This window comes from Perissodus microlepis, chromosome 3, assembly GCF_051167445.1.
Source record: "Perissodus microlepis isolate ML-2025 ecotype Zambia chromosome 3, ASM5116744v1, whole genome shotgun sequence".
Lineage (NCBI taxonomy): Eukaryota > Metazoa > Chordata > Actinopteri > Cichliformes > Cichlidae > Perissodus > Perissodus microlepis.
In genome coordinates this window covers 1,391,347-1,417,404 of record NC_140463.1, presented here as the reverse complement: position 1 = coordinate 1,417,404, position 26,058 = coordinate 1,391,347, and the positions used below count along the sequence as shown (strand labels likewise).

General features: G+C 42.8%; 3 protein-coding genes across 5 annotated transcripts in view; all 3 read right to left on the bottom strand.

Moving 5' to 3' along the window:
* Positions 1-10,748: 10,748 nt before the first annotated feature.
* On the bottom strand, positions 10,749-12,676 carry LOC146389373 (uncharacterized). The gene has a single exon (XM_084911718.1). It carries the CDS (start codon positions 12,113-12,115, stop codon positions 11,486-11,488), a length of 630 nt encoding a protein of 209 aa, XP_084767844.1. The 5' UTR covers positions 12,116-12,676; the 3' UTR covers positions 10,749-11,485.
* A 103-nt stretch (positions 12,677-12,779) lies between these two features.
* The window catches only part of LOC146389369 (NLR family CARD domain-containing protein 3-like), a 158,927-nt gene continuing 145,648 nt past the window's right edge, over positions 12,780-26,058 (bottom strand). For 2 of the 3 annotated variants that reach the window (XM_084910193.1, XM_084910185.1), the window contains exons 7-10: positions 25,785-25,958; positions 18,380-18,553; positions 14,554-14,600; positions 12,780-14,405 (exon numbers count right to left, since the gene is read on the bottom strand). In XM_084910193.1, coding sequence (XP_084766319.1) covers positions 13,867-14,405; positions 14,554-14,600; positions 18,380-18,553; positions 25,785-25,958 — 934 coding nt within the window. In that variant the 3' untranslated portion in view covers positions 12,780-13,866. The remainder of the gene's footprint in view (positions 14,406-14,553; positions 14,601-18,379; positions 18,554-25,784; positions 25,959-26,058) is intronic. The other variant, XM_084910202.1, reaches the window with a different exon arrangement.
* On the bottom strand, positions 22,812-25,771 carry LOC146389372 (uncharacterized). Its single transcript, XM_084909155.1, has 4 exons — positions 24,781-25,771; positions 24,374-24,639; positions 23,746-23,828; positions 22,812-23,275 (listed from the first exon to the last, which is right to left on the bottom strand). The coding sequence occupies exons 1-4, from the start codon at positions 24,908-24,910 to the stop codon at positions 23,080-23,082; spliced, it is 675 nt and encodes a 224-aa protein (XP_084765281.1). The 5' UTR covers positions 24,911-25,771; the 3' UTR covers positions 22,812-23,079.

Sequence of the window (26,058 nt, the reverse complement as noted above, 5' to 3'; positions counted from 1 at the left end):
ATTCCCATGATTTCCTTTCCAGTCACCTTTCTCACTCACTATGTATTAACAGACCTCTCTGCATTGAATCATATCTGTTATTAACCTCTGTCTCTCTTCCACAGCATGTCTTTATCCTGTCTTCCTTCTCTCACCCCAACCAATCACAGCAGATGGCCCCGCCCCTCCCTGAGCCTGGTTCTGCCGAAGGTTTCTTCCTTTTAAAAGGACAGCTGCACTTATACAAACCCCAGGTGCTGGGATGGCTTTGAACATGTGACATTTTCTGCAAACACATGGACCGTTTCATAACTACAAAGATTATTCCTGCAGCGGCAGAATTGTTTAAATAGACCTTTATTCCTGGAACACAAACACATGAAGTGATGCTGTTAAAGAAGAACATTTAATCGCACTAATGAATCAAGCATCTGTATGTTTGTCTGTCAGTCTGTCTGTCAACAGTTCCTCTGATCTACTTCAGACTTGGTGGGTATTTTGTTTTTGCAGCGGTCAAAGTCTATCACCATGTTGTTTTGTCTGCTGTAAATCTGCCTGTACAAAGGGAAACATGCATGTTTTTAGATGCAAACTCACAACATGGCTGCATTTTTTTGGTCATCTTGTATTTTTATTTATTTAATTCTATTATTTTTTGTCTATGAATCTTTACAAAGTGTGTAGATACAAAGGCTTGATTAAAACAAAGGTCTCAGCTGTGCTGTTAGGGATGCTCTCATATTTGTTTAAAATGTAATAAATCAAAGGATTTTAGTCATTTCATCCTTTTTATTTGTTTGGCTATAACAGCAGGTGGATAAAAACATGCAGGTGATGAATATAATTGTGTGATATTATGATCATTGTTAATAAAGACAGAGCAGAGATAGTAAAAAGGAAACAGGTGATGACGTGAGATTTTCAGAACAAAAGCTCCTCAGTGAGACGATCACCTGGACACAAGGTCAGGCAGCTGGGACTCATCTAGAGAGGAAAATGGAAAAGTGATCTGTGCAGAACATCCCTGTTGATTGCAGTTATTTACATCAAACTTCTTCTCTGAGATAAGAGCACCATTTCTGGGAAAGATCACAATATTTTCAGGCTGGATGCTGTTTGCAGGGAGAACTGAATGAAACTCTCCTGCACCTCAGTGCTGAGGTCCACACCTGTGAAACAGATGAGGTCAATCTGCTGCAGCACGTAGAGCTTTACTGATCAGCAGAACAGGTTCAAAGGATTCAGCAGAGCGTAGAATCAGAGCTAAATGCCACATCACCATAGAGTTTGTTAACAACAGCTTTCTTTCCCCTTTGTCTCGATGGACTGAATCAGGGCAGACTCGTCATACTTCACCTCAACCACGTCACTGAGAGACCCCAGCCTGACACAGCAGCAGAAATGAAATGATGAAAGCAGAAACAGCAAACACACCAGATGGTTCAGTTGTGTTTCTCTCTCTGTGTGTGCGCTCACGCCCACTTGTGTACGTGAACTTTCCACGTACCTCAGTTTGTTTCTCCAACATGAGCCATCAGGGCTGCAAAAACATCACTAACACATGAATTCTTTCTCTTTTTTTCTTATCACCTGTGATCATGTGTTTTATGTTTCTTTCATTTACGAGTTCTTGTATAGTTAAGTGTAACTAGACTTCTGTGGGGCGTAAATGATTGTTTTGTGTACAGATCTGTACAAAGGATGTAAACACTTGATTAAAAAGGAGATCTCAGCTGTGTTGTTATGGATGGACTTCAACGTATTTGTTAAAAAAGAGAATAAAGCATAAAGTGTTTTAGCTGTTTGGGAGTTTTTGTTTGATTCAATTCAGTTTTATTTATATGGAGTCAAATAATAACAAAGGCCTAGAACAGCCCTGAGTTTGTCCAGGTGACACTCCTCTGAAGAACAAATACAAAGAGGAATAAGGGCATTAGTTTTCAAGTTTGGTTTCTTTCAAAATAAAAGCTGAAAGCACCATGTTTTGGAAGCATGATAATATTTTCAACCAGGATGCCGTCTCCAAGGAGACCTGCACCTCAGCGCTGAGCTCCACATCACGCCCTGTGAAGCCACAGATATAAATCTGCTGCAGTGAGAAGAACTTTACCCAACACAAGTGTACAATTAGACATTTGACTTTACCTACAACCTGTTAACACAAAGCTTTCATTGCCTCTGTTGTTGATGGTGTCAGTCATGTAGTCCTAATCATACTTCACATCAGCCATGCACAGAGTATCTCCAGGCTTTCAATAATAAAGCCAAGGAGATGATGTGAACATAGCAATAGTAAAATATGCATCATAATCAGTTGAATGTGTCAACTATGTGGCACCTCAGTCTTGTTGGCATGAAGAAAAGTTGTGTAACATGTAGCATAAGGGCTGCAAAGACATCATGTAAACAGCAGTCGTCTGTTAGTCGTAACGTATCTCCTGTTAAATAGTTAAATGTCCGTTCTCCATCTCTGTCCTCTCACAGCTCGCCGTATACCAACTCCAGCTGTGGGAACGATGGCTGTGCCCATCAACACGCTGAAGCTGAGAAGCCACCGGTCACAATGGCGACTCCAATAGGGTTACCTGTCAGCTGTGGACACATGAAAGGAAAACAGCAGAAACACAGACATGTTTACTGGAACATTTCCTATTGACAGCTTTATGGAAAAGTGTGTTTAAACACTTTTCTATTCTTTATTTTGTTTATGATTGGATTTATTGTGAAAGGAATTTCAAAGGTTTAATTTGACCTTTCCCCTGTTTTTCATACAGACTGAAGACGAATGGATGGTGCTTTCTTTGTTTGTCTAAAGTTAATGAATAAAACTCTACAGATATCTTAAACCACCCTCGTTTCTATATATTTTCTTATATAAATGGAAATACAGTATATAAGACAAAAACTGAGCTTATATGATACTAAGGACCCTGGAAGTCAGTCCACCTTTATTATTCAGCACAGCCTGAAGTCTCTTCGTCGAGCTTTTTTGTATTTTCTGTGAGGAAGTATTCAGGAGCAGTTCTTTTCTTGGATGTTGGTTCCCTTTTTTTCCATCCTCTGTTAAGATGTTTCAGTAATGTTGAGGTCTGGGGAGGCCAATCCATGATTGAAGTGCTGTGATGGTGAGCTCACAGTCAGTGTTTGTGCTCCTCTTTTCTCTCTGTGGCCTCAGAAATTATCACTCTGTTTGTGCATCACTTAGTAGCCCATGCTGCTTTGTGAATATAAACACTGCACTGGATTTGCCTTCCAACATAAACACATAAACACATGTGACATCACTTCCTCTTTGTTTTTGATGTAGTGTTTTATCAAATTAGAGCTGCATGAAAAACAATGAATAGAATAGAATAGAATAGAATAGAATAGAATAGAATAGAATAGAATAGCTCTTTATTGTCACTGTTACAAGAACAATGAAAGGCAGTTTGTCATCTTTCCATGTGTGAAATTCACAATAGCGTATTTATACAAAAACACAGACAAATTTACATTTACACAAGAAAGATATGTAAAAGTTATTCACATGACCCACGTCAGCTGATTTGAGGTCCCTCTCCTGATTTGCTCCTTCCACATCGCGGCAAGTATAAAACCGGCTGTGGAGGGATACTTCCGGGTTCGACTCCTGCTGTGGCTGTAAGCTAATGGCATTTAGAACGGCGTTGGAAAACAATTAGTCTATAAACTTGTTTCACCTCAGCGGTAAGTGTCCTTAATATCTACCAAAAACAACCTTTTAGTTGTCAGTAATGAGTAATGACTTTGTTCGGCGGCATTCTCACTGCGAGCAGAACTCCGGTTCAAAAACTGCTGTTTTGAACACTTTTATTTATTTAAGCACTTAAATGGGTTTTCTTCTAAACAAAGTGCCAAGTAGCCAAGATGATTAATAACTTAACTCTTGTACATTTGTGACTGATGATGATGATGATGATTCATGATTCACATTGTTGCATAGACTTGCAGAAAAATGTATTTGTTTACCAGTAAACTGAATTGAACTTAATGTGCTAATGACGTATATTTCTGGTCAGGTCAGGGGTTTTTTTCCCCCTTGAATTGATCTTCTTCATATTGAAGTGGCGAGCCGGTAGGACCATTCTTTTTTTCCTCCTCTTTTCCCCCACTTTGCAGTCTTTGGATTGCGGACATATTTCCCCATTACATGAAGCTGGACCCTAAGGAGGAATTCCTTAAAAGTGAACTTTAAAAAAGAAACTTGTAAACAAATGACCAAAAGGACTCTTGCACAGAAAACCACTGCATTAATTTATTAATTAATTGTGGGCATTTATTTATGTTGTGTGTTGTATTAATTATTTTGTTCCATCTCCCCTTTCCCCCATTTATTCAATATAGTTTTGTTTTTTCCTGAACAAGATATTGCAGTCTCTGGTCTCATCATTCACACCATCTAGGCTCCATAAAGAACTATTTCTTCTGTCCTACAGTCAGTAAACTCACCCATTGCAATAAAACTAGCCCTTAAATAACTTGGCAGTGCAGTTATCCTTCAATCAGGGTGGAGAATAGGGCATGTTTGACAGCCTGTGGGTAAAAACCTCTGTTGAGTCTGTTTGTGGGGGGGGGGGGGGGGGGGGGGGGGGGGGGGGTGAGTGTCCAGGGTGCGAGAGGTCTTTGATGATGATGCTGGCTTTCTGCTGTAGTCTGCCTGTATGAATGTCTCTGAGGAGGGTTAATGAAGTCCCAATTGCCCGCTCTGCTGCCCTCACCACCCACTGCAGTTTCCTCTAGTCCTCCACAGTACAGCAGTTGTGTGCAATAGTAAGTCAGAAGGCTTTCAATGGTGGAGCAGTAGAAGTTTACTAATAGTCTCTGGGGTAATTGGGTCTGACGCAGTTTCCTGAGGAAGTGCAGCCTTTGTTGTGCTTTCCCTACCTGGTGGGAAATGTTTGTGGACCAGGTAAGTTCGTCTGAGATGTGGACTCCGAGGAACTTGAAGCTCTCCACCCTTTCTATTTCCTCCCCATCAATGTAGAGGGTGGAGTGCTCAGATCCTTTGTTCTGCTGAAGTCGATTACCATCTCCTTGGTCTTGGCTGTGTTCAGATGCAGGTTGTTGTTGTCACACCATCGCTTCAGATGCTGAACCTCCTCTCTGTAGGCTGATTCATTGTTGTTGTCAATCAGTCCTGTGATGGTGGTGTCATCAGCACATTTTATAATGTAAATGTTTTATAATATATGGTGTTACTGGTGTGGATTGGAGAACAGTCATGGGTGAAAAGTGAGTATAAGAGGGGACTGAGGACACACCCCTATGGGACACCTACATTCAGAATGAGGGTGGAGGAGGTTTTCTCTCCCGTTCTGACATTCTGGGGTCTGTCACTCAGGAAGTCCAATATCCCAGTGAACACTGAGCTGCTGAGTCCTAAGTTGCTTAGTTTATTAACCAGTTTGTGGGGTTGAACTGTATTGAAGGCAGAGCTGAAGTCCACAAACAGCATTCTAACATAGGTGTTACTACTGTCCAGGTGTGTGAGGGCTGTGTGAGTAGCTGTTATATGGCATCCTCTGTCGACCTGTTTGCCTTGTATGTAAACTGGTGTGGATCGAGGTCTGCAGGGATGGCAGCTTTAATGTGTGACATGATGATTTGCTCAAAACTTTTACCAATTATGGGTGTTAAAGCAACTGGACGATAGTCATTCAAGCAGCTCACTGTGTTCTTCTTGGGCACTGGAATGATGGTGGCTGACTTAAGGCAGGATGGTACTACAGGCTGTAGCAGTGAGAGGTTGAAGATGGTGGTGAAAACCTCTGCTAGTTGGTCTCCATATGCTTTAAGCACTCTACTAGCTACAGCGTCAGCACCAGCTGCTTTCCTTGCGTTGACTCTGTGCAGTGTGGCTCTGACCTGATGCTGCTCCAGCTGGATGGGGGCGTTGGCCGTCTCTGAAACGGCAGAATGGGTTATGGTGTCCCTGTTTTGTTGATCAAAGCGGGTGAAGAACTGGGTTAGGGTGTCAGGTAAGGTTATGTCCGGTTAGTTTGTTTGTATGGAACTGTCTATGTAGCCAGTGAGTGTCTTGATGCCCTGCCAAATGTTTCTGGAGTTGTTAGTGTTAAAGTGTTCCTCGATGTGCTGTTTGTATTTGCGGTTGACTTCTTTCATGCCTTTAAAGATTGGCGTGCGTTGTTGGTCTCCTGATTTGAAGGCGCTGTCACATGCTCTTAGTAGGGTTCGCACCTCACTGTTGAGCCATGGCTTCTGGTTTGGGAACACTTTAACAGTCTTTGTTGTTGTTACACTCTCACTACAGAAGTTGATGTACAGCAGATGTGTGGCCCTCCAAGTCTGATCCTTCTGCAAATACACTCCAATTCGCGTTATCAAAACAGTCTTGTAGGGCCCTGGTGGCTTCCGCGGTCCACACTCGTACTGTTTTTACAGATGGTTTTTGTATTTGAATTAGAGGTTTATAAGCAGAGATCAGGGACAGAGAGAGATGGTCAGAGAGTCCGAGGTGAGGCAGGGGGATAGCTTTGTAAGCATCTGGGATGTTGGTGTAGACCTGGTCCAGTGTGTTGTTTTCCCTCGTCGGAAAGCTCATGTTTTTAAAGAATCCAGGCAGGACAGATTTCAGGTTTGCATGGTTATAATCTCCTGCCACGTAGAGCAGGGCGATATGGCCAAAAATATTTATCACGAAATATATTTGCGATATATATTTGTGTCTATTTGCGATAACGATATAACTGACGATATAATTGATGCGAGACAAAATACAACTCCACAACTTTACTAGCGAAAAAAAAACCCATCCATTTATTTTCACTTAAACAAGAAGCTGTTTTTTATGTGCATTAATGCTATATAAAAAAATTAACAGTGCAAATGCAAATTCCTTGCTGAAAGTTTAACCAAAAGGCATTTCCAGTAGAAATGGGCTGACATATCCTGAGCATAACCATGTATAATATCCACTGAAGTTAAAAAGTGGTGCTTTGCAACATTAAACTGCAGTGTGCTAAATAAAAAAGTCAAATACGTATTTTTTGGACCATAAGGTGCACGGGATTATAAGACACATTAAGCGAAACAAAGCAGTCAGATAAATCAATCTTTATTCAACTCATTCTTCTTGCTTACTCCACTTCCCTACCATTAATTCATTAATGTTGAATTCTCTGGCAGCTGCTCTATTCCCATGTTGTTGCAGTATATTAATGACTAACCTCAGTTGTTCTCCTGACTGAAGTTTGGTCCGTTTACAGCATCCTACCCTACCATGCGATTGCATTTGTCTCTAACCATCAGAAACCCTCACGTTAACTTTTATCGAGTGGAAAAGTGTTAGCATTCATCCTCCAGCTTCACTGTTTATATTATGCTAACATAGCTGTGTCGCTAGCGATCACGTAGCACATCATTATATACCAGCTAGCCCAACTTCAGTAACCCTACAAACGTCACTGCTGTTTAGTTTCCTGTCTTCATTTATGTGAGAAGTGATAGCAGAGCTTTACATTTGAATTTCTTCAGAAATCTCTCAGTCAGAACATGCTATATACTCAACCTGGGTGTCTATTGTCTTGTGTAGTCTGAGAGAAGATTGGATGATGTGGGTGCAGTTTTCTCTGCGGTGGGGTTGGGTGGGCTGCCACAGATTCTGTGGGGCGGGGTGGTGTTGCTGCTGCGGGCCCCGGTCCGGAAGGGCCTGGGCCCCCTTGCCCTGGTGGGTTCCAGAGTGTGGGCGCGCCTACTGGGGTCAGCGGGGGAACTGGCCCCAAGGAGGGGCCGCTTGCCCCTCCCTTTCTTCCCTCCCCATCCTCAGCTGCCTCCCTCTTCCTGCTCCACCACACCCACACACGCAGGGCTTGGGGTGCAGGTGTGTCATCAGGGTGCAGGGCAGGCACTCCCCCTCTGTCCCCTTCTGGCCGCCTGTGCCTCAATTTGATTCCGCAACCTAGACCTCCACATTACTCACACTCTCATAACACATACATATAGGGCCTTGGGGGTGGGCACGTATACAGCGTCCAGAGGACGGTCTGTGTATTCAAACCCCACCTCTGGCGCTGGCGCCCTACCCTCAATTTTAAATGCATATAGACACTGAGGGTTTTCAGCAGGAGCCGTGCTGCTCTCTGGCAAGAAGCACCATGCCCTCCTGTGTTTTAAATGCACTTTAGAACAGCACGCAGCAACACTACATATGAGCAGGCGGAGGGAGGTTTGGGGTCTTCACTCACCCCCGTTCTGTTAACCATCGGGGCTGGGGGGCTGGGAGGAGGTGCTGGCCATCGGATTGGGGTCTGGGATGCGGGGCCTCCCTGCTACTGCAGATAAGGAGGCGGTCTGCTTTCCTCCACCCCAGAGAGAAGGGTTACATCTCCTGGGTCCGGGTACGGTTTGCCCCTCTGGGGGCGGGGGTACCCGGACCTGGGATATTGAGTATGTTTGGGGAGTGTGAATGTGTGTACAGTGTCTATTTGTGTCTGTCTCCACGTCGGGTGAGTGCCGAGTATTTGTTTGTGTATATGGGGGTGGGAATGCACGTTTGTGTCTCTGTGCGCCTGTTCATCTGTGTCTATATGTCAGCTTGGCACAGACGAACAGTTATCCCCCGATGATCTTCCTTGGGTCCTCGTATTCTGGGGCCTCTGGATGTCTGGGGCCTGGATCTCCTCCATACCTGCTTAATGCCCTGTGGGACGGGGCTATGGCTCCCCACACTCCCTAGCAGATCATTACATGAAGAAACCTTTTGAATACAAGCGTGCTGATCCACACAGGTCTGCGCATGGGGTTTCACAAGACACAAGCTACACCTTTCTTGGCTGCTACCTCAAAGAACAATGTGCGCTGTCGATCTTGCTTACTGCACAATAACATGCAATATTTACTATCTGCTGTTAGCTAGTTTATTGTGATGGAGTTGTATTTATTACGTAGCTCTTTTTTGCTTGTTTTCTCGTCTGTTTTGTTCTTATCCTCGCCTCTGTCAGTGCGCCCCAGGGCAGCTGTGGTTACAATGTAACTTGCCATCACCAGTGTGTGAATGTGTGTGTGAATGGGTGGATGACTGGATGTGTAAAGCGCTTTGGGGTCCTTAGGGGACAAGTAAAGCGCTATAAAAATACAGGCCATTTACCATTTTTACCATCCCCATACAGGTGATCCAGGTGTTTTGTTTGTTTTTCTTTCTCTTTTTTTCTCTCTTCACCCCTTTCTCACCATCTCTTCTCCCCTCTATTTTTCTTTCTCTCCCCCTCTTTCTTTCATTTTTTCTCCCAGTGCTATCCACCCAGTCATGTCTGTCCCGTCTGTAACAACCGAAAAATTAAATAAAATAAATACATAATTATAATAAAGGTCAATCAAATGGACCAATACGGCAAGGCCATGATGATCCAATTGGTAAAGTAAATCCACTTGGCATCTTTCTTGGCCTTCAGACGACAATTCTGTTGGCTAAAGATCCAAACGGGACATGCAAAAAAAATAAATAAAAATAAAGAACATGCTATATCATGTTTAGGTAACTAGCAAAACTAGCGAGCTAACTTCCTGCTAACTTGTAACTCTGTTAAATGTAATAAATTCCTTTTTAAGGGATGCCTGGATGTTAAACTTCATAGTTACACTTTTTAAAGCAGCAATGCTGATCTTTTTATTAAAGATGAAAGTGTCATGGCTGGCGGGGTGAGCCGTGTGGTGTAGGAGGAAAAGGACCCAAAATGCAGGCAGTTGACTGGTGATGAGAGTGATGTTTTATTTACAGAAGTGGAGCGACAGAACAGGCAGTGAGGAATGACGAATGACTGAAAAAACACCTAGACTGGGAAAACTAAATGACAAACCTAAGCATGAGACGGAGAGTGGCGAATGCAGAGAGCCGTAGTTACACCGAGAAACACAGACAATCCGACGATGAACAGAAGCCAACACACACTATAAATACACACTAGGTAATGAGGAGATGACATGCAGGGGTGGACACAGCTGACACTAATGGACATGATGAGAAGCAGACCTACAAAGTAAAACCGGAAACACACAGACTGTTTTACACCAAAAACGCAGGGACCTGAACGGAGCACAGAGGGGAGACACAGGTAGGGATAATAAACACGACAACCAACCCAAAGAATTAATACAGAATCAGAATAAACACCAAACACAAGATGAAACCAAAAAGAAACACAAAACGCTGGGTCAACGACCCAGGATCATGACAGAAAGAATTTAGACAGTTTTTAACTCTCAGCTATGCTGCAGTGTTCGTTTGACTTTGGGACCTGAAGTGGACGGCATTTAGGACCCAGATTACTCCCAGATTTACGAGCACCTTAGTCCGACAAATACGGCAATAACGATGGCCCGCTTGCATGTTCTTTTTTTTTTTTTTTTTTCGCCCCACAGAGTCCGCTTGCATGTTCTACAAATAAATGTGCTTTGTTGTGTATCTGATGGACAAACACCAAACCAGTTCCACATCACTGAAGTTGCACCATTTTTACAAAGCAATTCTCGTTCATCCGTTTCACTCAACAATTGGCCATGTGCTATGAAAACAAAGGCACTGCGCATGCGCGTTTTACCCACATTCTATCGCGATATTTCATTTACTTATCGTTGCCTAACATTGCTACTGCCACGATCACAGCGCAGTCCGGGTGCGTTGTTAGCTGTTTATTAATGGAGCAATGGAGTAGCTCCATGGCTGACTTAGCATACAGCGGCACATAAACTGCTATTATTGTGATCGCTGTTAGCTCTCATTATCAATCAATCAATCAATCAATCAATCAATCAAGGCTTTATTCGCCACATGCAGGTTGCCCTGCAGTGAAATGGGACCCCCCCCGACCTTACACACACAAACATTACAGACATTACATGGGGATACAAGTTGGAGATCGGTAGCGTTACAGAAAAACATTGAAATGTACACTACATTGGGAAAGTACAAGAGAAAAAAAAGAGACCTCTGCTCATGCTGGGCTCCTGGGAGGACAGCATGAGAACAGGAAACAAAAAAACTCCTGTGCACGGAAAGCACATAAATGTCCACAGCACAACATTGTGAAAGACATCACAAGCCACACGGTTGGGTGGGGGGTGAGGAGTAATCCGAAGCGAACACAGCAGCCACCCTGCACAGCGCTACCATTCCAGCGCGGCACACAGACCCGCCGTGCTCCCCCACAGGAAACAAGCATCGAAGGCGTTTGGAAAGGGAGGGGGGATGAGTGTGTGCTTATCAGTGTAAGTGTATGTGTGTGCGTGTCCATAGTTCAGCTGAGACAGTGTCCTTCGCCCCGCCAGGCTAAGTAAACAGTCTTCCAGCCAACCCAGGTGTCCTTGCATGGAATGGGAAGGAACAGACTCAACACAGTCATTATCAGGGAGTTTTTGTTCGGCTCCAGCCTTGAGACCACAGCTGGCGCCGGAGGGGTAGCCGTATTATGATGGTGATTTTCTTTGTGATTTTCTTTTACAACAACTCATGAGAATTGTGAGCTGTTTTTTAGCAGTCCGACACTGGTCTCTCGATCTCCCTTTGGATAGCTGCCAGTCTCTCCATGATGTTGTTTACCTTCAATTCCGTGGTCTTGTCACTCTTTTGCTCACAGAGCAGATTCTGAGCCCTCACGACCGCAGCCAACTGATCCGTGATGTTTTCCAGCTTCCGCCCATAGGTGTTGAACAGAGCGGATTCTTCCCTGATGTGTCCCATCATCTGCTCAGAGATATTATTCTGAGTATTCACTGCAGCCGCAAGTGCTTCCAAGCTCTTTACCATGCTGCCATCCGTGAGCCCTTTCTGAGAAACCGCACCTTGTCCCATCAATTCAATCTCAGCGGGCAGCCTTGTGGGGGTTTGAACAGCCGGTTCCGCTTTCTTAATTCTCCGATAAGCCAGGGCCAAGCCAGCTCCGATCAGCCAGAACCCTGTTATCATGGTTCCGAATAGGTAGATATCTTCAGTGTCCTCGATCGACAGTCCTGCCAGGCACACAACCCTCCACTTCTGCCACCCGTCCATCGTGTATCCGGCAGGGAAAGTCCCTCCAGGGCACTCGGGCTCTCCCGAGCCCAGACTTCTCGTTGAGAAAAGGGTGTCAATAGCATTCAGAGACCAGTTGATCAAATCCATAATTCTCTTTTGGTTTTAGACACAGACTGTGAGAGAGTGTTCCAGGGAAGTGAAAAGAACACATGAGACGAGACAAGGACATAAGAAGCTAAGCAGGGAAGATAAGGGAGAGGAGAGGAGAAAAGTGCGACCGCCTTCGCTGAGAGCCAAAGTAGCAAGTAGTAGTGTGTTTCCGGTTTTATTGTGATCGCTGTTAGCTCTCTCGGCAAGTAGAAGGCTCTAGATTGAATTATCATGTACTCTATGTCCGGGGAGCAGTGGAGACTTTAACTGTGTTGTTGGTGCACCAGTTATTGTTTACAAACACTAGCAGACCTCCTCCGCGTTTCTTACCGGACTCTTTGTTTCTCTCCGCTCCGAATGTAGCATGGCCCGCAAGCTCAATCACAGTGTCTGGGGTGAAAGAGCTCAGCCAAGTCTCTGTGAGTCCCAGTAATTGTCAGCGAAGGTGTGCAGGTTTTTCTGGTTTAAAACTGCAAGCAGTTCAGTTTTGCTATACTGCATATGTGCTCCTGCATGTCTGAGGAAAAGTGAAACAAAAATACACAAAATAAAAAGAAAGCCGCTAAGGTCACTGGCACCAAGTATTAAATCCAGTTCTTTGTATTCTTTACGGCAAAGAAAGACACGGCTCAAAGTGGTCTAACTCAAAAAATGATCTTTAATTTTACATTTTCCAGAAAATGGAGACTGAGCACACACAGAAACCCCAGCTCAAGTCTGGGGCATCAGGAGCCTGTCTCGCTATATATTTTGCAGCACGTCACCCATAGTTTCGATAAAAACAAACCCTTATATGGAACAAGTTCCTCTTTTTGTCTGGCTTCCTGTATTTATTAATATGCTTGTACAGCTCTACACTAACTTCCTGTTTCTCAGTCTGGCTGAGCACTCAGTTTGTGAGTCAAAAGTTGCCTTGCTTTACAAACCTTCATTATTAAAATACATAAAACAATATAAACAGAAAATAAGCACTAAGAATATATATTTAAATTTCAACATTGCGCCGCCATCTTGAAACCACATCCAACACAGTGAAACAGCTTCTAAAAGTTTGACATCAAAGCAAATCTAATGTCTGTCAGATTCTTCAACAGGACCCTTTGTGGTAGTTTTCAAGTTTCATACACACTAAAATGATACACAACATATGCAGTGCTATACACAACTCTTTACATGTTTCTAAGAGTTTGATAACTAAGCTGTTACCAACATCCTGCACCATGTTCCTGTTCAACATGGGAAAAACACAAGACTAGTTTAAAATGCAGAGTGAAGCCTTTGCTGTTTATTAGATAAGCCACATCCATTATGATCCCTCAATACAATCAGATTCTGGTTAGAACTGCATTCAAAACTATTGAGCCAATATTTTCAGCTTATATGGCTGAAACATTTTCACATGATGAGCTTCCAACAAAGAGTGAAACAGTAAGAGCATGTGGAGAGTTTGGAAACATCCCATTAAGAAAGAGAAATCAAACATTTGGATTCATTTTAATGAGCTCAGACTTGTTGAAAATGCAGAGGAGCTGGTTGTGAACTGAGCTTCAGAGAAACACAACATACTGATATTCACTGTGAAGCTTTGAGTGGAAAAAGACAGAAAAACAACATGTGGATCCTGGAATAATGGGAGCTTTAATGGGAGAAAATGCGTTTGTGAGTGAAAGAGACAGACATGTACAGACTGAACTATCTGTTCAACAGTCAGAGTGTTTCTCTAATAGGAGACACTCTTTACACTCCACTCAGCACAGGGACACTGAGGAACCACGAGACCTAAACCTACATCCAGGATAAAGAGTTTGAGTGAATGTGGTGTTGAAGGTGTGGAGGTGGATCAGAGTGTCAGAGGAGACTCTGTAGAAGGACAGAGTGCCAGCAGGACAGTCCACATACACTGCTGCTCTGTTAGAGACAGAGGAGGAGGAGGAGGAGGAGGAGATGGATGTTGATCTGTTATTGTGCCAGACATGACGAGGACCATCATCAGAGCAGCTCAGACTCCAGGACTGATCATTGAGTCCAAACATACAGTCATAACTGTCTCCTTTCCTTCTGATGCTTCTGTAACTCACTGATATATAAACGTCTCCTCTCCACTCGACCTCCCAGTAACAGCGACCAGTCAGACCATTTCTACACAGCAGCTGATAACAAACATCAAATCTGTCTGGATGATCAGGATATGACTGAACCTCCTCCACACGTGTCACCTTCCTGTTGTTGTCAGACAGTTGGAGGTCTGTGTTCACTGTGTTTGTGTCGATTGTGAGTTGACAGGAATCTGATGGAGAGAACAAACACAATCCATCTGCAGTTATTGATCCATCATCTGTTCATTGATTGACACTTTGATGATGACTCCTGACATGATGAAGATGGTTGAATGTGTGCTGCTTTGTTTTCATGAATCCCATTAAAAACACACTTACACTTCCTCAGACCTGGTCTCAACCATCGGACTCCAGCAGGCTCCACCCTGAAAGGAGGAGGGGGGTCAGAGCAGCACAGTCAGCATGCACACATGGACATTACATGGCTCTCATACACACACTGTTACACACTGAGAAAGGAACAGTCTGACATTTTCACAAATACACTTCAATCCATACATGGATCAAACTGCTGATGATTTGGACTGATCCTGGATCCGTCAGTACACCACAGTGTAGCCCTCTCAATCCACTGCTGTTGAAGACCGTTTTAAATATTTAATATAAGTAGTACCAATTCTATCCAATAGAGGGCAGTGATGTCGCTATAGTTGTCCTTCACTGCGTTTGCGTACATAAGATTTTCTGGAGGAGGACAGACATTTGAACTGTCTGTCCTCCTCCAGAAAATCTTATGTACGCAAACACACCTGCGGACCACTTATGCGCACCCCTGGTTATAGGTGTTAAAGGTTTTTCAGTTACAGACTTATTGGGACTTTCTCACCATGCATCCCATTCTCCAGTTGTTTTTACTTTTGTGTTTTTTTGTGTGTTGTGTTTTTACAGTTGCTGGATACTTTGACCAGCGTTTGGAAGGCAAATCCAGTGCAGTGTTTTTTCCAGAGACATATCGCTCCACCCAGGAGGACAGCAAAAGAGGATTCTACTAAACTTTGCAGATAAGCACTGGGCTTATCCAAAAACACACACACAAGCACACACACTACCCGGGTAGATTGACAAAGTTTTTCTCAGAGCTCTGAATTTCTTTTATTATCATTATTATTATTTATTCCTTTAACACCATATTTTCCTTTTCTTTCCTTTCCTCACCAAATCAGAGTAGTTGGTGGAGGAAGAACTGTGACAAGAGACAGAAAATGGACCAATATAGAAACTGAACTGAGGGGGGATTGTATTGGACTTTGGTCACGGAAGTGTTTTTAACATTCTGCATATCATTAGAGTTACTGATAAGACTATAATGTGTTGTGCTGTAATAAATGCCATAGAGTGTTCTCTATACAGGTTTATCCCTGTGCTGGTCTCCTCTGTCTTATAGTGGACACAAACAATTTTTTGCAGTGGCACAAATCATTTGTGTGCCTTCTTATTTGATGCAGAACACCTGATTGTTCTGTAAATAGTTTGAAATTGTTATATAAAAAACGCCTGAGGCCTCAGTTGCATTTTAGGTAAGAAGTACCATGTCTTTATCCTGTTTTCCTTCTCTCACCCCAACCGGTCGCAGCAGATGGCCGGCCCTCCCTCCAAGAGTACTGACAGGGACTAGAAAGAGAGAGCAGATTTCTCCTGTAGTGGCTTCCCTTCATTGGCTTCCTGTTAAATCCAGAATTCAAAATCCTGCTCCTCACATACAAGGTCTTAAATGATCAGGCCCCATCTTATCTTAATGACCTTGTAGTACCATATCACCCTATTAGAGCACTTCGCTCTCGCTCTGCAGGCCTACTTGTTGTTCCTAGAGTATTTAAAAGTAGAATGGGAGGCAGAGCCTTCAGTTTTCAGGCCCCTCTTCTGTGGAACCAGCTTCCAGTTTGGATTCGGGAGACAGAAACTATCTCTACTTTTAAGATTAGGCTTCAAACTTTCCTTTTTGCTAAAGCATATAGTTAGGGCTGGACCAGGTGACCCTGAATCCTCCCTTAGTTATGCTGGAATAGGTGTAGGCTGCTGGGGGATTCCCATGATGCACTGGGTGTTTCTTCTTCACTCATTATGTGTTAACAGACCTCTCTGCACTGAATCATATCTGTTATTAACCTCTGTCTCTCTTCCACAGCATGTCTTTTATCCTGTCTTCCTTCTCTCACCCCAACAAATCACAGCAGATGGCCCCGCCCCTCCCTGAGCCTGGTTCTGCTGGAGGTTTCTTCCTGTTAAAAGGGAGTTTTTCCTTCCCACTGTCGCCAAAGTGCTGCTCATAGGGGGTCATATGATTGTTGGGTTTTTCTCTGTATTTACTGTACAATATAAAGCACCTTGAGGCGACTTTTGTTGTGATTTGGCGCTATATAAATAAAATTGAATTGTATTGAAAATTTAATTGAATATAACTTTGTTGTTTGCAAAACTTGTGCATAATTTTTAGAAATGTACAATTTCTATTTCCATTTCAAGTAATGAAAATGATTCATTAAACATGTTTGTGGTTTTTACAGTAAAAATATAACTATTTTTACTTAGATTTTAAGTTTTTTGTCTGAATTTAGATCAATTTTGCTAATTTAGTATGCCATTATTTTTAATTAAATTCATACCATGGGGCAACATGACAGATACTATTGCTCACTAAAAAGAGTTCTTTTTAAAATAGAAATTTCTGCTCCCTGATTTTTCAGCTGTCTCTTTATGTATGTTCATGATCCAAGATATTCTGTATCACTTTTTAACAGTTTTTCTGTTTAATTCTATTTCTCTGGTGTTCTTCAATTTTAATGCTCATTTTAATTATTTATTCATTTTGTGTTCTATGTGTGCCATGTATTGGCTTTGCAAAGCACTCCATGACATTTTTCTGCAAAAAGTGCTATAAATAAAGTAACAAATTAATAAACAAATCTAGCCAATAATTATTTTTTTCTTGATTTCCAACTATAGGCCAAAGGATAGGTCTTCTTAGTGCTAAGGTAGGTTAGATATGAGCTACTTTGTGCACTGGTGAGGAGTCATGTTGGAAAAGGAAGGGGCTATCTTTAAACTGTTCCTTCAATGTTGGGAGCACAAAATTGTCCAAAATGTCTTTGCATGCTGAAGCACTGAGAGTTCCTTTCACTGGAACTAAGAGGCGGCGCCCAGCTCCCGAAGAACATAACCCCCCACCCACCAACCAAACTTAACACTGTGCACTACACCTCAGCATTCATTGGGACCACTCTGTGATTTTAAGTGGACTACTACTTCATGGCTGAGGTCCTATTATTACCAGTCACCTCCACTCTATTGCAATTCCAGTGACAGCTGACTTTTTAATATTTCTTAGTGTGGAAATTTTACAGCTGAACTTGTATCTATACCACACTGGGATTCACTGAACTCCTGAGACCAACCACAAATGTTAGTAGAAGTAGTCTTCATGCCTAGATGCTTGATGTTATCTACCTGTGACCATGACAGTGATTATGACACCTGAATTTACTGATTTGGAGGGGTAATTAAATGCTTTTCACAATATTGTTTATGTTCTGGACCTGTGGCTATATAGAGATTTATATGAATCAAAGTCAGAGTGAAAAAACATTTAAAATCAGTGTACATGTACGATGGTGGCAAAAGGCAATTTTGTGTACTTTTTTTGTGTACTCATCGATAAATAACTCATAAATATTCAATTTAAATTGAATTTTATTTATATAGTGCCAAATCACACCAACAGTATCTTCAAGGCCCTTTTTAGTGTAAGGTGAAGACTCCAAATAATCATATTACCTCCTATAAGCAAGCACTTTGGTCACAATGGAGAAGAAAGAAATAACCAACTTTTAACAGGAAAACCTCTGGCAGATCCAGAGAAAGGCAGCTATCTGCCACAACCAGTAATGGTGAGGGGGGGAAGACAGATCAAAAGGCAGACAGTGGAAGAGAGCCGGAGAATAATAAGACCTCATGATTAAATGCAGAAAGGTGTATAAACACAATGAGTGAAAGAGGTGAAAGAAGGAGAAACAGTTCAACAGATAGAAGTTTCCTGTGTGTGATTGTTTATGTCACTTCTACATTAAACAAACATCAATTAAAGAATTAAATTATTTAAAGGAAATGTTTCCAGCTTTTCCCTCTCTATAGGACGTTCTCTCCATACCTGAGAGTGTCCAGTCTCCAGCCTGGATCCTTCAGTCCAGCCGACAGCAACTGCATTCCTGAGTCTCCTGGATGATTGTAGCTCAGGTCCAGCTCTCTCAGATGGGAGGGGTTGGAGCTCAGAGCTGAGGCCAGAGAAGTACAGCCTTCCTCTGTGATTAGACAGCCTGACAGACTGCAGACACACAAAACAACAACAAAAAAAGATTTTGACCAGGTTTTCCCCAGAGACTCTTAATTATCTAGGAAGCCAATGTTAGTTTCAAATTTGTTTCCGTGTCAGCTGCTCTGGCCCCAGAAATACTGTAGAAACTGGAATGTCTACATTCATTTCTGAGGACAGATTGAGTAACCAGATTTTTTTTATTTATTATATTTTTTTCTGCTTGGCGGGTGTGTCACAGAACAGGGACAATTGAATTGTTTGGTGGTTTATCAGAAGTTTCTGTTTTAGGCTACACGTCCTACTTTTTCGGGAATATTTTCAGGACAGTAAAGTACCTTCAGTGTTGAGAGACACAGATGAACAAAAAAACATTTGACACTGAGCAGGAAAGCGGTGGTGACACAGTTCAAGAACCACAGACCATACTGCTAGTGACATACTAAGAATTTAATTTGCAGGTGATTCAAGAGAAAGTGTGCTCTGAAAAGCACATGTAGATTACAGTATAAAATAAGTCACTATGTAAAAGTTTGAAATCAACTGAGCTGAAAGGTTTAAGCTATACAAAAGACCACTGTGTGTTGTAACAGGAAGTGATACAATAACACAGTGAGAGCCAAAGTTTACAGCACGTAACTTATTAAAGCTTCCCCACCATAACAAAACATCTGTGGGAAAGCTGTAATTGTGTACTCTATTGATCGATCCATTTTCGTAACTGCTTTTCGAATCAAGATGACATGGTAGCAGTAGTCTTTCCCAGGTATTATTTGGCAGGGGTGCACCTCAAAATCTCACCGCTGTATCAAAGGACTTACACAGTAAGACATTAATTCATGCCACCATTTACACCTACAGCCAATTTCCAATCATCACATGACAAGAGTAGCTGGAGAGAATCCACACAGGAACAGGGAGAACATGCAAAATGGCTTTGTGGCACCAATGCATCTGAGGTAAATACATTTTGATTCTCAAGTGGGGACAAAACAGATGAAAGGAGTAACCAATATATATGCTTGGATTCCTGCATAAACTGACACATAGCAGTTAACCATAACCAATGGCCTATGTATCATAAACAGATAAACCGGACTAAATTCTGCAGCAGACAGTAGAGCACTTTTTCTGTTTCAACTTCACTGCCACAGGATCAGATATAGAAAATGTTTCCTTTATTATATTTAGTGCCTTCCTTTTTGCATTTTTTTTTACCTTTCAGAGCAATTTGTTTGTGTTACTGAATGTATCTGAATGAGTATATATTCAAAAACAGACCCCAAAATTTTTTATCCATTCTTAAAACTGATAGGTACTGTTGATTTTTTTCACTGCCTTAAGGTTTTGTCAACACACAGGTCATGTTTTTATTTTCCATAATAAAAACATCAGGTTTACATGTAATGGAATGTGCAATAGAAACAAAATTGCCACTGCCATTTTATTAATTTCTTTTCTTTATTTAGGTTTCCAAAGTTACTTATTATTTATTTAATTTTTTTTCAATTTAAGGAAGTCAAAACGGATGAATGAAGAGCTGTTTAAAATTCTCATCATTTATTCAGTCAGAAATGATGAATTTTTACCAGGGTGTAAGTATTACCATACATAAATCAAACTTCAATATAAACATACTTTCTAAAAACCTACAGAATACAGAAAAGGAATCATACTGGAAAGTTTTGTTGATGGAAGTAAATAGTTTTGACTTATTGGACAAGATAAAAGTATAATTTGGAGAAACCATGCTATGTACTTCCTTTTAGCCTTTGCTGTAATCTCACAGTGTACCTTGACTTCTCTTTTAAACTTGCTCTTCCCATTAAATCAAAGGTCCATTATCTTCTGCTAGTCCTTTTCAGGGGTCGCGGGGGGCGCTGGAGCCTATCCCAGCTGTCATAGGGCGAGAGGCGGGGTACACCCTGGACAGCTCACCAGTCTCTCACAGAGCTAACACATAGAGACAAACAACCATTCGCACTCACATTCAAGACAAACAACCATTCTGTCATTGTCTTGGGTCATTTGACCCAGCGTTTTGTATTTGTTATTATTATTACTAGTACCCTGGTTGTGGTTTTCTAGTTCTTTGGTTTTGGGTTCTGTTCCTCCTCGGTTTAGTGTTTAGTCATCCCTGCCCTTGTGTTCCCTCTGTTCTGTCAATGTTGTGTTTCTGAGTTCCGTCAGTGTATATTTCTGTTTTATTGTGAAGGTCCGTGTCTTATGTCAGTGTATTCAGTTTGTGTACTCCCTGTCTCGTCATGTCAATTAGGTTCAGCCGTGCCTCCCTCCTATTTGCCCTTCCGCGTCTCCCTCTGTGTGTATTTATAGTGTGTGTCCTCTTGTGCTCGTCACTGGTCCGTCTGTGTTGTCTCCCTGAGTCACTCTGTGTTTCCTCAGTACGTGTAAGGTTTCAGGTCTGTTTTGTTAGCTTCGCCAGTCTAGGTAATGCTTAGTTTCTGTTCATGCCCTCTCCGCCTGCGTTTATACTCTGCCTCCTGAATAAAGCTCACTCACATTTCAGCTGTGCCTGCATTTTGGGTCCTCTTGCACAACCTCCACACGTCTGCCACTGCAGCTATGACACAATATACATTATGTAATTATCCTTATAATTACAAAATGTTTTATGTAAGATTTATGTTTTGTAATTTAAATCTGACATCACCAAAGTGTTTTGGAATTTGAATAATGTATTTTGTAACTGCAGGACACATAATACTAATTTTAAACAATTTTGTCCAGGTTCCTTGCCACCGGGGACTCCTTCAGGACCATCGCATTCAGTTTTCGAGTTGGTGTGTCCACGGTGTGCCAGATCATCCCCCAGGTAGCGACAGCCATCTGGGACTGTCTAGTGGACGACTTCATGGCTGTGCCTTCACCGGGAGACTGGCAGTCCATCACAGAGGGATTCCAGGAGCGCTGGAACTTCCCTCTCTGCTGTGGAGCTCTGGATGGGAAGCACGTCCAGACGAAGGCACCCCCCAACTCAGGATCCATGTTCCACAACTACAAGGGAACTTTTTCCATTGTTCTCCTTGCGGTTGTGGATGCAAGGTATCGCTTCCGCGTTATTGATGTTGGGGGGTACGGGAGGACCAGCGACGGTGGTATTCTGGCCAACTCCACCTTTGGTCAGGCTCTTCGGGCTGGGACTCTCCATCTGCCTCCTGACCAGCCTCTACCTGGTGGAGAACACCGTGGAGCCCAGCCCCATGCCTTTGTGGCTGATGAAGCGTTCCCGCTGCGGCGTGAGCTCATGAGACCTTTCCCTGGATGCCTCCTCCCTTTAGAGAATAGGATCTTTAACTATCGCCTTTCCAGGGCCAGGATGATAGTGGAGGGTGCCTTCGGTATCCTCTCCTCACAGTAGAGATTGTATCTGCGCTGCATGGAGCTCCGTCCTGAAATTGCGGAGAAGTGTGTGAAGGCAACGTGTGTTCTCCACAATTTTCTGCGCTGTTTGGACGAGAGAGGGGCGCCTGCTGTGAGGGGTGTGGCACCTGCTGTGGTGGAGCCGTTGCAAGGCCTGGGTCGTGTAGCAGCAAACAACTCCTCCAGAGAGGCTGTCCTGGTGAGGGAGAAGTTCATGGCCCACTTCTCGGCGGAGGGAGCCGTGTCTTGGCAACCAAAGGAGTAGCCTGTTTAAAGTCCGAGTGACTTCCCCACAACGGCTCTTTTAAGAGCCACCCACAAACCTCTAAAGAGTGTTCCTGTCTTTTTAAATTTTTCTTAATAAATGGAGCTCTACTCCAAAATAAACTAACCTCTCTTTACTCTCTTAAGTAACTTGTCTTCACTATGTTCCTATATACAGTGTGATGCAAAAGTTTGGGCAACCTTATTAATAGTCATTATTTTCCTGTATGAATCGCTGTTACAATGAAAAATGTCACTTGCATATATCATATAGGAGACACACACATTGATATACACTAAATATTTATTTCATTTCTCTTTTTTTTGTGTTGCCAATTTATGCACCTGCTTGATTTTGTTTAAACAGTTATTGCACACTTTCTGTAAATCCAGTGAACTGCATTTCACTTCTCAAATATCATTGTGTGTGTCTCCTGTATGATATATTTAACTGACAATTTTTATTGTCACAACCAACGATTTGTACAGGAAAATAATTACTTTTAACAAGGTTGCCCAAACTTTTGCATCACACTGTATTGGTATATTTTTTCATTAGTATAACATGAAATAAATTCTACTTGTGTCAAGTCGTGTGTCAACATTTGCTGTGTAGTAAAACAGAGACATAAGTCATTACAAATGTTTATTGGAAAAAATATATAGATTCACTAACAAAAACATTAAACATAAATATATATAATTTAACTATTTACAGAGAGACAGGAATAAAAAGGACCCAGCTTGGAGTGGAAGAGCCTCAGGGAGAAGGAGGAGAAGAATAAGCACATTGTTTCTGCCCTGGAGAGCCTGCTGCCTCATCAGAAAACTACTGATCATTAGGGTCCAATGTTTCCAAATTTAACACAGCTGTGCTGTTTTCAAAAGCTAATTTACACATTTGAAATTTCACGAATTCTCGTGTCTGAGGCGGCATGCTCTCCAGAGCAGGAACAAGGCTGAGGAGAAAATATTCTGTTGGAGACGGGCGTGGCCTCTTTAGGGACTCCAGGATGGCCAGCTCCACGGCCGATGGACCGTCCTGGGACCCGTCCCTCGACCGCCTTCGAGCTGTCCTCCTCTGTGGGCCTGTAAAACACAGCACAAAACAACACAAAGTAATGAGAAGGCTGCTACTAGATTTTCATTTTCAAAATTGAAAAAAACCAGGATATAAACAGATTGGTTGTAGATATGTAATCGGAAGGTTGCCGGTTCGAGCCCCGGCTTGGACAGTCTCGGTCGTTGTGTCCTTGGGCAAGACACTTCACCCGTTGCCTACTGGTGGTGGTCAGAGGGCCTGGTGGCGCCAGTGTCCGGCAGCCTCGCCTCTGTCAGTGCGCCCCAGGGTGGCTGTGGCTACAGTGTAGCTTGCCATCACCAGTGTGTGAATGTGTGTGTGAATGGGTGGATGACTGGACATGTAAAGCGCTTTGGGGTCCTTAGGGACTAGTAAAGCGCTATATAAATACAGGCCATTTACCATTTACCATATTTAGTAAAGGTGATCACAAGGGAATTCAAGCAAGTAAAAAGCTATCAGTGCTTGACGTTCATACCTGTGGGTGCAGCAGCAGGAGCTGAGGGACTGGGGAGCCAGGAGAAGCAACAGGGGATGACTCTGCTGCATAATCAGTTGACTCTGTCAAGACAATATTAAATGTTAACAAGTTGAAGACAATAGTCATAGAGAAATTATATACAGTGGTCTCTCATTTATTGCAGCACATGAAAAGTAGTCGCAGTTCTCACAAGTTGATTCTCAAAGTGCAAACCTTTGTCGATTTTAAAACGTAAAAGTATTATGCCGCGCTTTTTCTCCGTCTACGGCGCCACTTTTGTGCGCCTTTTTCCCTCGCGGTGCAGGTGTGTATTTCCGAATGAGGGTCATAGTTATGAGTGTCTTTGTGCTGTTTTTTCTATTGGACGTGATGGTTATCAAAACCAAACATGATAAGTTTGGCAAGCGCAGGAGACACGACGCGGAGGAGATTTGTCATTTGGGCTGCAGAATGCAATGCCCATTGTTGAAAGCTGTACGGTGCAATAAAAAAAAATCAGCGAAAAGGCGAGGCAGTGACGGATGAACAGCGGGACTACTGTATACTGTTTATTAATAAACAAAATATATTCCTGTATGACAACACGCATAAATTAACTGCCTACATTAATTCATTGTAAATATACCTTCTGACTGACACTCCCCTGCTGCCTCTTCGGGCTGTCCCTGGTCCTCGGGGGGGGGGGGGGGGGGGGGGAGTTCTCCACGGTCCGCACCATATTGCCAGTTGTCTCCCGCGGGGTGAGGAAGGGGTCCAGAAACCCCATGACCGCGAAGAACTTCCATCTCCTCCCCGATCCTGCTGCAGACCCACTCCTCTTCTCCTTCTCTGTCCTCTTCTCCTTATTATACGTGTCCCTGAGGCTCTTCCACTTTCTCCTGCAGATGTCCTCTGAATAAACGCATTATCTTGTTAGCGGAAAGGTATTTGTACATCAGTGGGAAAATAGCGGGACAGTACGCGGGCTTGCTAGCTTTTGCGCGGCTTCATCGGGTCAGTCTGAAAATTAAAAAGAAGAATGAATGAACTTACCAGGTTGCCCGATCTCCTCACGTATGTGCCTCCAAGCTCGGTCCTTTTTATTCCTGTCTCGGTAGAAGTAGCAGCTAGCATCATATAGCTCTGGATGATTAGCCACGGCACTGATGAGCTTTTCCTCCATACTGAATGAAGAATGAAGGGCTTTGGCTGGATCTGCCCCTTTGACCTAGGTCAGAGCCACGTCACCAGGCTCCTGATTGGTTGTCGCGGCGCGATTTGACGCTGGAGTTCAGATTTTTCCAACTCGAGCGGTAGACGCGAAACGCACGTATGCACAAAGTGCAACACAAAAACTGACGAGCGTGTTTTTTTTCGCAAGTCAAACGCGGCAGACGCGGTACACTGACGCGCGTTTCACACATTTTCGCGACGCAAATCTGCTTCCGAACTTTCGCGGGACCCGCAATCGCGTGTCATCGTGCTTTTCCATTGACTTTACATGGAAACCTGACGCTCTTGCCGCCTCTATCGCGTTCGGTGTGAACACACCGCTACATTCACACCTGTGGGCAATGTAGAATGAGCAGTTAACCTGACCCCACTAACTGCATGTCTTTGGACTGTGGGGAGGAAGCCAGAGTATCCGCAGAGAACCCTCGCAAAACAGGCAGAACATTCAAACTCCACACAGAAAGGACAAAGCAAGGTGGTGGAATTGAACTCAGGAACTACTAAGTACTGTGCCACCGTGCTGCCGTAAATAAAAGGTTTGAGTACATTTGCTGCAATCCTGTATGAAGCAGTTTGTATCAATGAAAAGAAATGCATATGCTATGAATCCAAAATATCTGAAATATCTCAACAAACCAGTCCTTAAATAGCAGCATATACATGCAGGATTGTGCTTGATGACTTTTTTTAATGGATATAAAAAGGAATAAATAAAAGTAGTAATTCAGAATAAAAGATCAATTTAGAATAGAATGTTTTTGTTTGATCAATAGTATAATCCAGATTATGAATATAAATGAATGAAAAAAAGCTTTCATGCTGACCTGATAGTTTCCAGGGGACATTTTGGACTCTTCAATCCAGCAGACAACAGCTTTACTCCTGAGTCTTGCAGGTCATTGTTACTCAGGTCCAGTTCTCTCAGTTTAAAAGATTTAGAGATGAAAATTGAGCACAGAGCATCACAGCTTCTCTTTGTGATGTTACAGGCAGACAGTCTGAAAATTAATTACATTTGTGATCAAATTAAATCAGTTATTTTCAACTTACCACAATAAAAAATATAATTCAATGTCTACTTCATAAATAAAAATACAA